Genomic DNA, 13,273 nt, shown 5'->3' on the forward strand with positions numbered 1-13,273 from the left:
GCCAAAGCCTACTCAAAACATTTTTAGTAACAAAAAGAGCACAACAGTCACAGAAAAGAAGTAAATATTTCCCCTCTATATATAATAGGAACTTCCCTTGCCCATTTTCCCCCTGATCTTTCTGAAAAGAAGTAATAATTGGCATTTCCCTGAGTGGCAATGATATTACAAAGGGTTCCCCCTTCCTAAGACACTATATTCACAAAATTGCCTAAAACCCACGCACAATAAGTAGCTTACAAAGATGTTTAGGTCTTAGGCATAAGAAAAAAGGACAGCTATTATCATAATCTCTTGTTCTCTAAGCAATATGCTCGTATGAACATCATGTTCCTTCTAAATGCAAGCAGCAACTTCGTACATGTGAAAAAATAACACCAACAGAAACATTTCCAAGCCCATTTCAGACTGTCAGCATTGCACCAGAAGAAAATGGAATAAGGCACTGTTAACTAATACTCACTGAAGTCATCAGACTTATGCTCCATTTTTCTTTGATCTGCAGCAGTCTTACCAGGATCACCAGCCTGATCAACACTAGTCTTCAAAGTATGAACTCCCACTGGATTTTCCAGCACCAGTTTCCCTTTCTGAGTAGCTGTTAAGCTTTCCATGCTGACCCCATTCCCTGAAACATGGGAGCCTGGAGCGTTTTCTCCCACTGGTTGGGATTTTGTCTGTTTCAGGTTTTCCATTGCCGATGATAAATTAGAAAATTTTTTTGCTTTTCCATGACTTCGATCCTGAACACTTGATCCCAAATCTTTAGTTCCAGGAATACAACTATTTACTTTGCATGATTTATTTTCTCCTTGTTTTTCAGAACAAACATCATTTTGTTTACTTTTTCTGCTGCTATTCCCACTTGGAGAACTTCTCCCGACATCCTTCGCAGATTTGTCATTTCTATTGTATTTATAATTTTGATTAATTGTAACTTTGACTGATTTGCCTTCCTCACAGACAAGACGGACAGACTTCCTTGGGTCATGATTTCCATTCTTTGAGCTCTTGGCCTCTTCCATTATAGTGAAGACCTGCTTCTCCTGTCTCGAGACCACTTGAAGTGCAATTCTTCAGCAATTTGCCGTTGATTTGAAATCCTCTGTGCAGGCAAGGATCGTAGCTGATTGTCTACTGAAGAAATAATGATAAGACATTTTTAAAAACTAAGGAAAAAAACTAAATCTCTATGCACACAGCACATTAAATAAACTTCTCTAAAGGAAGGTGTTAATATAAATTATTATAGGAAGCATATTCCTCCCACAGGCATAAGTACATTTTCACAATACGTTCCAGTATTAAAGTAAAACTCATGAAAATTTTGATTATTTTGATTTGTATTTAAAAGACGAGGGCTACAAAGAGACAAAAAAATGGCAGAACATGCTAAAAAACACTCAATGATAAACCTGCCAACAGCTTGCTTTTTTCTTTTCTTCCTATTTCTGGCTTTCTGAACAAAAACAAGAACCAAGACGTCTGCAACTACACTGGGAAAAAAAAGAAAAAAAGTAACACATCTAAAAAGTACCACTCAATAAACGCACAGCTCAAATTAGCCACTAGAGGAAAGTAATTCAGTTTCCAGCAAGCAAGCTCCATTTTATTAACTGATTTAAAAAAGCATTTAGAGATATAGCTCAAAGTATTAATAATAAACCTGACCGATCACCTGCACCTCCTACCTCATATAAATTAACTGCCAGCAATTAAGTAAGATTAAAAAAAAATCACAAATAGTAAATATTTTGTTTAGCTACAGATTAACTCTCCTCATCTAAACCTCAGGCCTTTAGGTGGTATATGACCATCTGAGATTTATGCTGGAGACAACTCAAAGGTTGTGCTTCCAGTGGGAGGAGGTTCAGCACAAGGGGGTCTGTTTGTAAGGAATCAGTCTTGTTAATACAGAAAATGAACACAAGAATCTGCAATAAGAACTTGGATTTTTTTTTCTTGTAATAACATTTAGACAGCAATTGAAAACTCCAAGAATGAAGCATCAGACAAAGAAGAAAACTATCTTTGTAAAACTATAACAAAATATGGAGTGCAGAAATTCTCTCTTTCCTGTCCAGCTGCATATTTGCTAGGTAAATGCATGACCCATGGAAATTTCTGGTTTTTAAAGAACCCATCCCTTACCATTTAGGGAAGAAAAAAATAATACAAAAGTCTATGAATTACAGCTCTTAAAAGTATCACAGCATACTTTTGTACTTTAAAAACAAGAACCAGAATAAAGGATCAGATTAAAATGTCGGCTTAAGAAAAAAAAAAAACCCACAACAACCAAAAAAACCTTTCTGAATATTAGCAGTATGAAGTACAGTAATTTTTTTTTCAGGCTATATAATACAGTTATTATCTCATTTTAATGAGACACAAATCAGAAAATACTTCAGGACACAAAGCATGTACTAAAAAGGGTTATCTTAAGTCTCTATTGATATAATTGAAAATATGTATCTTTCAAAGGTGAAAAATCAAAGAAACAAACAAAGCCCACACGAATTTTCCTGAAGATGCTGTTAGCATCACATTCTTTAGTAAAATATAAAAACTGAAGAAGAAAAAAAAATCTCCATTCCTAAATTCTTTCCAATGGCTAAGTATCTTATCTCACATTCAGTTAATATTGCAACTATTTTCTCTTAAATACTGATTGCACCTGGTTCTTACTTCTAGATCAAAAGTCACAAAGATTAAATAATATTTGCCCTTGGATTGTAGCCAGTCTTCCCCATAGCAGTTCTAACCAAAAGCAGCAGGAACTCCTGCCCAGCTGTACCAGCACTGCTGAAGCCTCAGGGTGGTGAGGAGAGCCCAGGGTCCCCCCAGGTCAGCTAAATTCAAGTTACTCCAGTCCCTGACACCAGTACAAAGCTCTGCTCTAGAGACTGGGGAGCTGTTACAGCTCTGTACACGTCACTGTCTTTAACCTCTACGGTGCGTTTGTTTTTTAATTTCATGTAACCAGAAGAGAAATGGGAACATGATTTTTCAAACTCTAAACTAATCATGCTTTACTTGTTCAGCCTGAAGAGGGGAGAAAAATTCCCCAAAGCACAAACAAACCCGACCCACAAAGACACAGCAACTCCCCGTTGAGCCCCGGCCGGGGGCACGGCGAGGCCAGCTCCAGGCTGGGGGGGAGCAGCGCGGGGCAGCCGGAGCCGCAGCGCCCGTCGCTCACTGCTCCCATCCCGGGGCTGCTCCCTCACATCCCGGGGCTGCTCCCTCACATCCCGGGGCTGCTCCTTCCCATCCCGGGGCTGCTCCCTCACATCCCGGGGCTGCTCCTTCCCATCCCGGGGCTGCTCCTTCCCATCCCGGGGCTGCTCCCTCACATCCCGGGGCTGCTCCCTCACATCCCGGGGCTGCTCCCTCACATCCCGGGGCTGCTCCTTCCCATCCCGGGGCTGCTCCTTCCCATCCCGGGGCTGCTCCGCCAGCCACCAAACCGGAAAACCAATCCAGCCGAACATAAAGCTGGCACCAGGCAGGAGGAGGAGGAGCACGCCTGGCAATAACAAACAACTCGTAGGGTGGGGACAACTCCTGTTGGCACCACTTCCACATTAAAGCTACCGTGAAACTCCGGCATTGGAGGAAAAGTGGGGCTGCATTTTGGGTTTTTTATGTGTGACTTTGTTGGAGTCGAATTTTGAAAGTAGGTTTTAAAAAAATCTGCAAAAATTATTCAAATTATTTTTTCTCATCCATTCAATTAAATACACAATTACATATTCAAAGAGAATATATAATCTTTAATCAAATGGGGAAAAGTAACTAAAGAAACTGCTAGTAAAAACTAGAACCCAGCTAATGATTTGAGTACTGTGATAGTGTTGCATATCAAGAATGTAATCAAATGTAAGTAGATAATGTTAAAAAGCATATACAGTCTTCATTCCTAAGAAATATGAATAAAGAGAGGTCATGACATTTCATAAGACAAGAATACTCTATATGAAATAAAAGTCAGGAGTTCCACAATGAATGCAGAATCTGAAATCCAAGTGCAATAATAATGTTGCTGAACTTTGGGATTTCTTTTTCTTTCTTTTTGCTCTTTAATATGGAAATGATTTAGCAAACAAAAAATAATTTTAACTCCTGCAACACATTCAATAGTAACCAAATTACCATCTCACAACAAACTGCAAAATTAACCAACTAATAAAACTCAGTATGAGAAACAAAAAGGGACCTCTCCCGAACCCAGGACAGAGCACAGAAAGATCATCCTCTGTCAGATATTGGCCATCTACATGACAGAGGGAGAGAGGGAAATGGGGAAAGGAGTGCCTCTAAAAAAAAAAACTTGGTTGGAAACAAAGCACTGGAGTGAAGTGAATCAGTGCTGAGGTGGCATCTTTGTAGAAACCTGGATGGCACCTCTTCATCACAAGCTCAGGCTGATACCGAAATTGCAAGACCTGGAATCAAAGCAGAATTTTCTCCGAGCCAGGCTGGCAACAAAACCAGAGCATTTCTCCTGTGTCTGCAAAATGGGGTATGATTAACCTGTTGAAACCAGTTCAGCATATTTCAATAATTCAATATCCCAGTGTTACATGGGCCTCAGTTTCCCCTGCTTTCTGAGCGTACAGTGCCAATTACTTCCCCGAAATCTAGCTCTTGGCTCTTTTTAGGAAAATAATCTGGCTGAAATACAACAGCTTGAGGTCAGACAAGATACCATCTGACCTTAAACTCCAGAAAAGTATAAAAATCTATACATACCAACAGCAACAAAATGAAAAATGTTTAAAATCAGCTTTGGTTAGAATTCATTTTAGGCTCACAAAATGAAGAAATGAGAATGTTTCACTTTCGTTTTTGCCAGTTTCTTTTGTTTCCTCCACTTTGCAGACTAGCATTAGAAAACTCTGCATTTGAATTGCAAAGAATCAGACAAAGGCTTACTTCCAAACAGGGGGGAAAAGAAAACCACCAAAAAACTTTCAAGAAGATATTTCTACCTCTTCTACCACTTCTTCCTCTCAAGTTGTTCCACTATATTCAACTCCCTCAAACACATAGATTTGGAGTCAGAATTTGACATAACAGGGCCTCTTCAAAGATGAAGGCCAAGTTAAACTGTGAGCTCTTGCCTTCTGAGTTGTTCTTTTGCAAAGCTTTTTTTAATAATTTCATTAACAGCAGAACTGACTCCACCTGGTTTCCTAGACGTTCATTTTGTGCTCCTCTGTCACACTCTATCACAGCCCCTTGGGCAAGCAGAGCAGACGTGCTGGAGCCCTGTCTGATTTGTAGCTACTCCCTACAAGGAAATGGAACTTCCTCCTGCTTCCCCCTCAGCAGAGACCTCTCCTCTGTTAAGGCATAATTGTTCCAGAAAATAGACAGAAACTCAATGACCCTTTGCCATTACTTCAAATATGTTCTAAAATGTGGTCCCAACTGGCTGAAATGCCCAAAAGTAGGGACTACAGTGTAGAATGGCAACTAAAGGGAAAGAGAACAGGCTTTTAAGTTTTGTTTCCCTGGGGAGTACTAGATAAAATATAAACACAGAAAGTACTACAAACATAAGTGTTATCACCCTGTTTCTATAAAGCATTCCCTCCTTTGAGATAGGGAGACTTGTATTTTATCCAAGACCTGCTTTTATCTCTCCCATTATGATTGTCCTTAAGCTCAAATCTCCCAGCCAGCCTTCCAACACTAAGTGGGGTGATTAACCTCAGTGCCCCCCTCGCCTCACTACCAATATAGCCCAGCTGAACTTCCTCAACAGAAAAATAAAAGGAAATTCTGCAAACAAAGGTTACAGCCACAGTCAGGAACAATAGGAAAGGTTGTCTTCTGCACTCTGCTCAGGGTGCAGCACAGGTGATGTCTATGGACAGCCCTAATGTGCTGGGGTGGGGGGGTCTTTTCGCACTGTTTAAGCCTTAGGCCCATTTTTCTGCCTGAGAACTCCCACAAATCATTCAAACCTCTCCCATGTTCTTTGTCAATAGTTTTGAAAAAATTATCACACATTTATGTTTGATTTATGATTAAATAGACATAACTCAGTACAACCTACTACTCATGCTTGATGTTTTTCCAAAGTACTTAAAACTAAAACTATCAGAGATTACTGGCCACTAAAGCGCTTCAGACACTACCAGCACTAAACCCATCGATATTCTTAGTAACAAACATAAGTGCTACATAGTGTTCCAGAACTCTCTCTTACTACAGGTTACAGAATTTATCCTGGTAAGGATAATGCTGCCAAAATCTACCCAGAAGGAAGTCAGCACAGTGTGCATAAACTTTAACACACAAATCAAGGATGCAACAAAACTGGCACTCTGGGCTCAGTGAAGATAGGCAGCTCTGATGCTGTATTTATTATGTGGAAAATTGAAAACGTCTAAGGAGTCATCATTAGATATATAACTATGTACATATACATATGTAGAAAATATCTAACACTGTAACAAGATGATATCTGATTTACAAAAGTACTGCTGAATAAATGAAGTAACAAGAAAGGCTTTGGCTGATACAAAACTTAGTAACACATGCAGGTGCAAATACCTTACAATTAAAATTTTCAAGTGAGCAAAATATGCCGGATGGGAGATCCATAAGGGATATGCTTGTTACAGATTACTCTGCATTGACTCACTGTTTTTTCTACAGCACTGTATGACTCACCGGGAAGGTGAGAAAAACTAATGTCACCCAACGCCAAGAACTACCTCCCTCTGACCCTACTACTGCTGCTGCCTCCCGTGCCAAGCTCGGCAAAGCCGTCCTCTCCCAGCCACACCAACAGTCTCCCCCACCTCTACTCCATATAGGCTCCTCATGCTTCTGCACATTTTGGTTCTGATGCTACGTTTTACTGCAGCAGTCCCTTACACCTCAGACCCAACTGCAGCAAACCCTGAAGCCAGAAGAGGGGCAGCACCTGCCCCAGATCTCCCCGAATGCTGCACGGTTCATGGGAGAGCAGAGCAGGAACTGATACAAGGGAGCTCTAACTTCAAAATCAAACACACACATCAGCCCAAGGACCCATGAGGAGGCTGGGGAAGCACAACACAGCACTGCACTGGTTTAGAGCCTTTCAGAGACTTCCAGAGGCCTCAGATGATCACAAAACTGGTTTAAATGGCAGCCACACTCTGAAACTAATTTTTTCACTTTGATCTTAACCTCCACTTATGCTCAGTGCTATGCTAAATGACAATACAGCAATATATATTGTGGCATAGAAGCTTATCTGCATCTTGTATTTAAACAACAGTGAGCCAGCCCTTCGCTCAAACTGGAATCCTTGAGGAAGGGATGGTCTTTGAACTGCTCCATACCAGCTGCAAACCAGCTCACAAACCACACTGAAAGGAGACAGATCTTCTACCAGTACCCTCGTGCCTCTTCACCAGCATCCAGCACTTTCCCTACGGGAAGAAACATGCTGAAAATCACAACTCCAGGAAAGCTGTCAAGAACACAGCCACGCTCAGCGGACTGAGTCACAATCGTTTGTAACACAAAACTGATTCCAGACTCCTGTGTCAAGCTTTGCTGACACTGAAAACTAAAATCTGAAAGTTACTTCTTGCTGGCAGGAGTATTTCATGCATCAACAGAAATGAAAATAAAATCTAAGAACATCTGATAAATTGGGTTTTTTCCAAAGACTTGCTGAAACCTTAGAACCAAAATTACAAACCAAGGATACAGTATGAGTATACATGCATGCATGCATGCATTTCTGTGAAAACAAAAAAAGAAGAGTAAAAATTAAATTCATGTGCACCGTTACAAAATTTAGGTCTTTTGTATTTCTAAGTTAAACGATTTATCAAGCAATATCAAAATAGTGTTAATGTGCCAAAAGCATGAGAAATGTTGACTTTCACTGGATTGCTTCCATTGTGCTAATTAATCCACTAAGCAAATTGCAGGATCCTTCTTTCTATGGGTTTTCAATACAAGTCAGTACCAGTATTGCATTATTTCACTAAGATAGTGACAAAAATAAACTTAATGTAGTAGAAATGCTTTGTAAAGTTTAAAAAGCCAGGATTGCAAATTGAACACAGAATATACTCTCAGACAGTCAGACTGCCTTATGGTATCAACAGGAATACAACAATCCTGAAGCATGACTGACAAGCAGAGCCACAAGACAGTTAAGAGGAGCTCCTCAGGAATATCTTGCCTTCAAGTACAACACAGGGAAATCCTGTCCCCCTTTCTTTCTCCCCACTGCAGCAGTTCCCTTCAGAGGAAGAACCGGATAAATGCCCTGCACAGTGCAGGTGTCCCGGGGCACTCAGCACGGCAAGCTGAGGTATGAAAAGGAAGTCCCAGCTGTCCTCTGTGCAAGAACAGAACACAGGAGGAACTTTCTGATCCCTCTGTGTCTATCTTCTGGGAACATATCCCAATATATCTTCTGGGAAAAGGTAATTTTTTCACAAAATTAATTTTATGAAGGTTTACACTACAGTTAAGTAGAAAAATGATTAAAAAAAGGTCATTGCAAAATTGGTATTTGTAATAGAGACCTCTTACTCCTAATATAGCATCTTCTGCCAGGTACTGTAATTAAGTCATAGTTCCATGGCTGGCTTACTTTTCTTGTCACGGAAATAATTATGTCATAACTATCTGGGGTCAAAGTATCCAAAAAGCAACCACTGAAACCGGGAGCACAAGTCAAAACCATAAACAACATGTAGCCTCTATTTTCAAGCAAATGCAACGACCCTTAACACCAGGGCACAGTGCTCAGGAAGCCAAGTGACGTGGAGGTGGCATGGATATAAAAAAAATTATTAGATCCATACTTAGATGCAACTATCTTTTTAATGGACTAATCTCTACCTTAGCTTAAATGCGATTGTATTGTTTCTCTGTGTATTATGAGCTCATCTTCCTTTGATATACCCAGAAACAACCTTAAAAGCCAGGAGGCCTCAGGTAATATGACACATTCAGCCAACTGGCAAATTGCAACATATTGCAAAAGCAGCAAAGTCGTTCAGCTGTATTTGTATACAAAATAAGCCAACAAAAGAGCACAACCACGTAGGCGAAGGGATGCCTGGGTGTCACTCCAGGCAGACCGTAATCCACGGAAAGGAGAACCTCTTGCGGCGGAGCGGGCACGGCTCTCGAGGGCAGCCCCGCACACGGGACATTCCCCGCGGGCCTCGCCGGCTGCGGTGCTCTCTCCCCCCCGCATTATTTAATTCCACGGGGCGTACGAACAACAAACCGCACGCACCGGCTCCGGCCCGGATGCGCCTCCGGGGGCGGCCCCGGCCCCCCGCTGACCTTGCGGCGGCCCCCGCGCCGCGGACCCGGCGCTTCCCCCGCCCGGGCGCGGGGCCCGAGGCCGCGGCGGGCCGTCGAGGCGGGGCAGGGCTGGGGCGGGGGGCGCCGGCGCGGACAGCACCCCCTGAGCCCGCCTCCCCCCACGCCGCCGCCCCCGGCCGCGTGGAGCCCCCGGGCCCCGGTACCTGTGTGCGGCGCTAGCGGAGCCGGCGCGGCGCCCCCGCCATGCCCGGCTGCGGCTGCTGCAGGCCCCGACGGCAGCGGCTCAGTCCGGCCCGGCCGCCATGTCAGCGGCGCGGTGCATTGTGGGGCGAAGGCGGGCGGGAGCGCCCCGAGGGCGGCGGCGCTGCGGGGCGGCGGCGGCGGCGGCGGGGACCGAGCCGGGCACGGTGCCCGCACTGCCCCGGCCCAGCCGGGGAGCCCCCCCTTGCCTCAGAGCCTCCCCCTTGCTGAGGGGGCGACGCGCCCCCCCTTCCCGTCTCCCCGGCGTTCAGGGCCTTCCTCCCTCAGTGCCACAGCGGCAAGCGGGGATGAGGGAATAAGCAGCATATTTTTTCTTCTTAATTACCCCCCAACAGCCATCCTAGTTTTTCCCCTTGTTTCTCTTCCCATGCCTCTTCTTCCGCATAGAATCAGCACGGTTGGAAGAGACCTTTAAGAGCTCCCAGTCCAACCGTGCACCCCGCACTGCCCCAGTATCCCCACAGCCGCTTAACCCACAGCACCCAGCGCCAGCTCCAGACGCCTCCCAAACACCCTCACGGATGGTGACACCGTAGGGCAACCTATTCAATGCCTGACCACCCTCACGGGGCACATTTTTTTTCTTAGTATCTAATCTGAATCTCCCGTGTCTCAGCGTAGAACCGTTTCCTCTGGTCCTGTCCCTGCAGGCACGGCAGAAGGGGTCGGCCCCTCTCCAGTACGCTCTCCCGTCAGGAGAGCGATGAGGCATCCGCTGCCCAGGCCCTGTGGAGCAGGATAGGGCTCGCTGGAGCCCGGCCATTGATCCCCCTTTCCCCAGGGCTTCTCCCTTCCTCCTGTGCTCGGTGGAGAAGACCGGCTGTGCTCCGGGCACCTGGGGAAATGACTCCAGGCTCCCTGAGCTTGGCTATGCAGCTGGCCCCGGCAGCAGCCAGGGACAGTGGCTTGGCCAGCATGTCTGCTGGCAGAGCGCAGGTCTCGGGGGAGAAGAGCCAGCCTGCCGGCTCTTGGCAGCGCTGGACGGTGACCTAAAGGCACTGGCAAGTGCTTGTCTGAGGCAAATCCCTCTGTGATCCAGTACTACCCCTTTTTGGCAGTGAAATGTCGTGTTGTTGGCACTTCCTAGCCCAGGCTAAGGAGGCCTTTCCAGGAAAACAAGGCACTGAAAGATCAGTGTTGAACTACTAAAGGGGTTCAAAGGAAACTGTTAAAAGTAATATGAATAGTAGTGCTAGAAACACTACCTCAGGGAGTCTGTGTAGGCACACAAAAGTTGCAAAATCTGTAATACAGGATTCTGTAATACTGACAAGACATACTTCTGAATGTATTGTGAAGTCAGCACAATCCTTAGAGGTAACCTGTATTTTTTTTTTTTTTCAGTTCACTTGAAGTTCACACTTTACAAAATTAGGACTGGGTAGCTCAGGGTATTGCTCATGGGATTCACCTTTAGCTACGTGGGCCAGTCCAGGGCAGCAGCAACAGAAACAGCAGTGCTGCCCTGGGGACAACTGAGGTTAACTGGGTGGTGGTTCCAGCCTATTCCAATTTATTTGACAAAGATTTCTATTCGCTTTAGTAGGCCAAAGAGTAAATTGCAGAAGTAGCTAGATTATACTTGCTGCTGGATACAGTTCTCCTAGATCAACATTGAGACATGCTAGTGAGCAAACACACGCCAGTTTGCAAACCTGATTGGCATATTTCCTTCAAACAGTTGGATAGACTTTAATATGAACTGGTAGAGCAGTTTGGCTCAGAAAACGTTCACCAGTACAAAGCCAACAGTCTTTGACATAGTCTCTGTCTCTGTGTTCAGGAACAATGCCTCCTTCTTTGCTGATGTTAAAGAATATTTTATGGCAGAGAGCAATATAGAAACATGGCACTAAAAGAGGAAGCAGAGTTCTACTGCCAGCAGGCCATTATTTAAAGAATAAATCATCAGTGCCAGTGATCAAAAATTTTCAGATTCTGGGATCAATTTGTAGGACAAAATATGACTCTGAAAGTGAGTAAATTTTATCTAGAAATCAGAGATGATAATCATAAAGCTGTAGTAAGTAGATTTTATAAAGTCCTTTTCTAGAGCAAAACTTGCTTCTTACATAGCAGTATGTGGCCTCATTTTTAGTCCTATAAGCAAGCAGCTAAAATATTATTCCTCAAAAATGTAAGTGTGTACTGTAGATTTGTTTTTAATTTTCTGACAAAAAAAATCCACGTTATGCTGATCATCAAATTTTTAAAAATTATTTTTAGAATTTACTAGGTTTTAAAAATAATTTTAAATGCAAAAGCCATGTTCTCTTTCTCAGATTTGTCTGAAGAAACTCTAAAGCTTCTTAGATAATTTACTTAGAAAATGAGGAAATCATACTTGACTGTCATCTTGATCAATAGTACAGCCAGGAAAGTATCCAGGAAAATACCACCCATCTGCAAAGAAATTCACATTCTCATCACAGTGTATCTTTCCTGTAGAGACCATGACAGAAGATTTTCCATCTATCCATCTATATATTTTTGTAGCATATTACATTATTTCTTGATGTTGCGTGTCTGCTTAAACTGAAATTAATAAAAAATGTGAGAAATCTGAAATGCTTAAAAACTGCAAATATGTTTTTCAACTAGCTATATATGGCTTCTTCCCTTACAGTAATGCTGGTCATGCTTGAATTACCTAAGCAAATTCAATCAAAATGTCAAAGTTCTACCAAAATTCTTAAGAAAAACCCCAAAAAAACAAAGTGAGATTATAAAATGTAATTTTCTCTTCAAAAGATAAATTTCCAATATGCCTTGGCACCACTTTGTTTTCTGTAAATCATTGCATTTTCCTTTTCTTTGCCAAGAACTATAAGAATCATAGCTGTCCATGGCTGACCAGTTTTGTGGTCCAAGAAGAAATCAATGACCATCAAAAGCTTTCTATTGTTGTTACTTTGTTACAAATATTTTCTTCCGGCAGGCACAGTAGCAAACTGTACAAATAGCATTTTTTTTTGCAAACAACCCAAGAATGACATCAGTGCACTGAGGCAGTGTTTGGTTCTGAATGTCTCAAGGCTTTGATACCAAACTCAGTTCCTGATGCTTTATGGCTCTTTTTTGCTTGAAAGCCCTCTGGCAGTGTGGTTTCTCCATCTCACACAGTGAGATCAGTGGTCTGGCCACTCACTTCTCAGCAGGCAGGTGCGTGCAGAGCTGCATTTCCTGCAGGCCTGGCTGATGTGGCAGGTTTATGTGGTGTGTTGGTGATTCTGGTTTTAATGAGTGCTGTGACTGGTTCAGAGCACTGCCTCAGTAACCAGTAGCAACCAAGCCACTGCTGTCCTTTGGCATTACACCGTACTCACCACATGCTGCAGTTAGTGCACAAAAAAGGGCCTTTGCAAATCCATCAAAAATCACAAGGATGAGGTTAAAGAAGGATTTTTAATAACATTGCTTTGATCCCTGTATGGACTATTCACTTAAGAGTGAATCTGTATCTATTTTATGAAACACAGGGCACTGCAAGTCGTGGTAATACCTGTTTGGGTCATTATTAGTTCTAAAGGATGGTTCTAAGTCCCTTCAGACTTGGCAGTTTGGGAATGGTGTTGCTATCATGAAAACAGGTTAGTATCAGTATTCATATGTTAGTGTTAGTTCTGGTTTCAAAACTGTGCATGCACACCATGTAATTAAAAAAAAAAAGACAGATTTTCTTAGGCTGAAATATTATTATCAAGAA

At 43.0% G+C, this 13,273-nt stretch overlaps 1 protein-coding gene across 3 annotated transcripts in view; it reads right to left on the bottom strand.

The window, feature by feature from the left end:
• The window catches only part of TUT4 (terminal uridylyl transferase 4), a 45,243-nt gene extending 35,589 nt beyond the window's left edge, over window positions 1–9,654 (bottom strand). For 2 of the 3 annotated variants that reach the window (XM_071436736.1, XM_071436734.1), the window contains exons 1-2: window positions 9,510–9,654; window positions 464–1,137 (exon numbers count right to left, since the gene is read on the bottom strand). In XM_071436736.1, the coding sequence (XP_071292837.1) occupies window positions 464–1,025 (562 nt within the window). In that variant the 5' untranslated portion in view covers window positions 1,026–1,137; window positions 9,510–9,654. The remainder of the gene's footprint in view (window positions 1–463; window positions 1,138–9,509) is intronic. The other variant, XM_071436735.1, reaches the window with a different exon arrangement.
• Window positions 9,655–13,273: the final 3,619 nt, after the last annotated feature.

The sequence above is a fragment of the Agelaius tricolor genome, unplaced genomic scaffold (genome assembly GCF_023055355.1).
Source record: "Agelaius tricolor isolate 1412-34295 unplaced genomic scaffold, bAgeTri1.0.p SCAF_11, whole genome shotgun sequence".
In the NCBI taxonomy this organism is placed as follows: Eukaryota; Metazoa; Chordata; class Aves; order Passeriformes; family Icteridae; genus Agelaius; species Agelaius tricolor.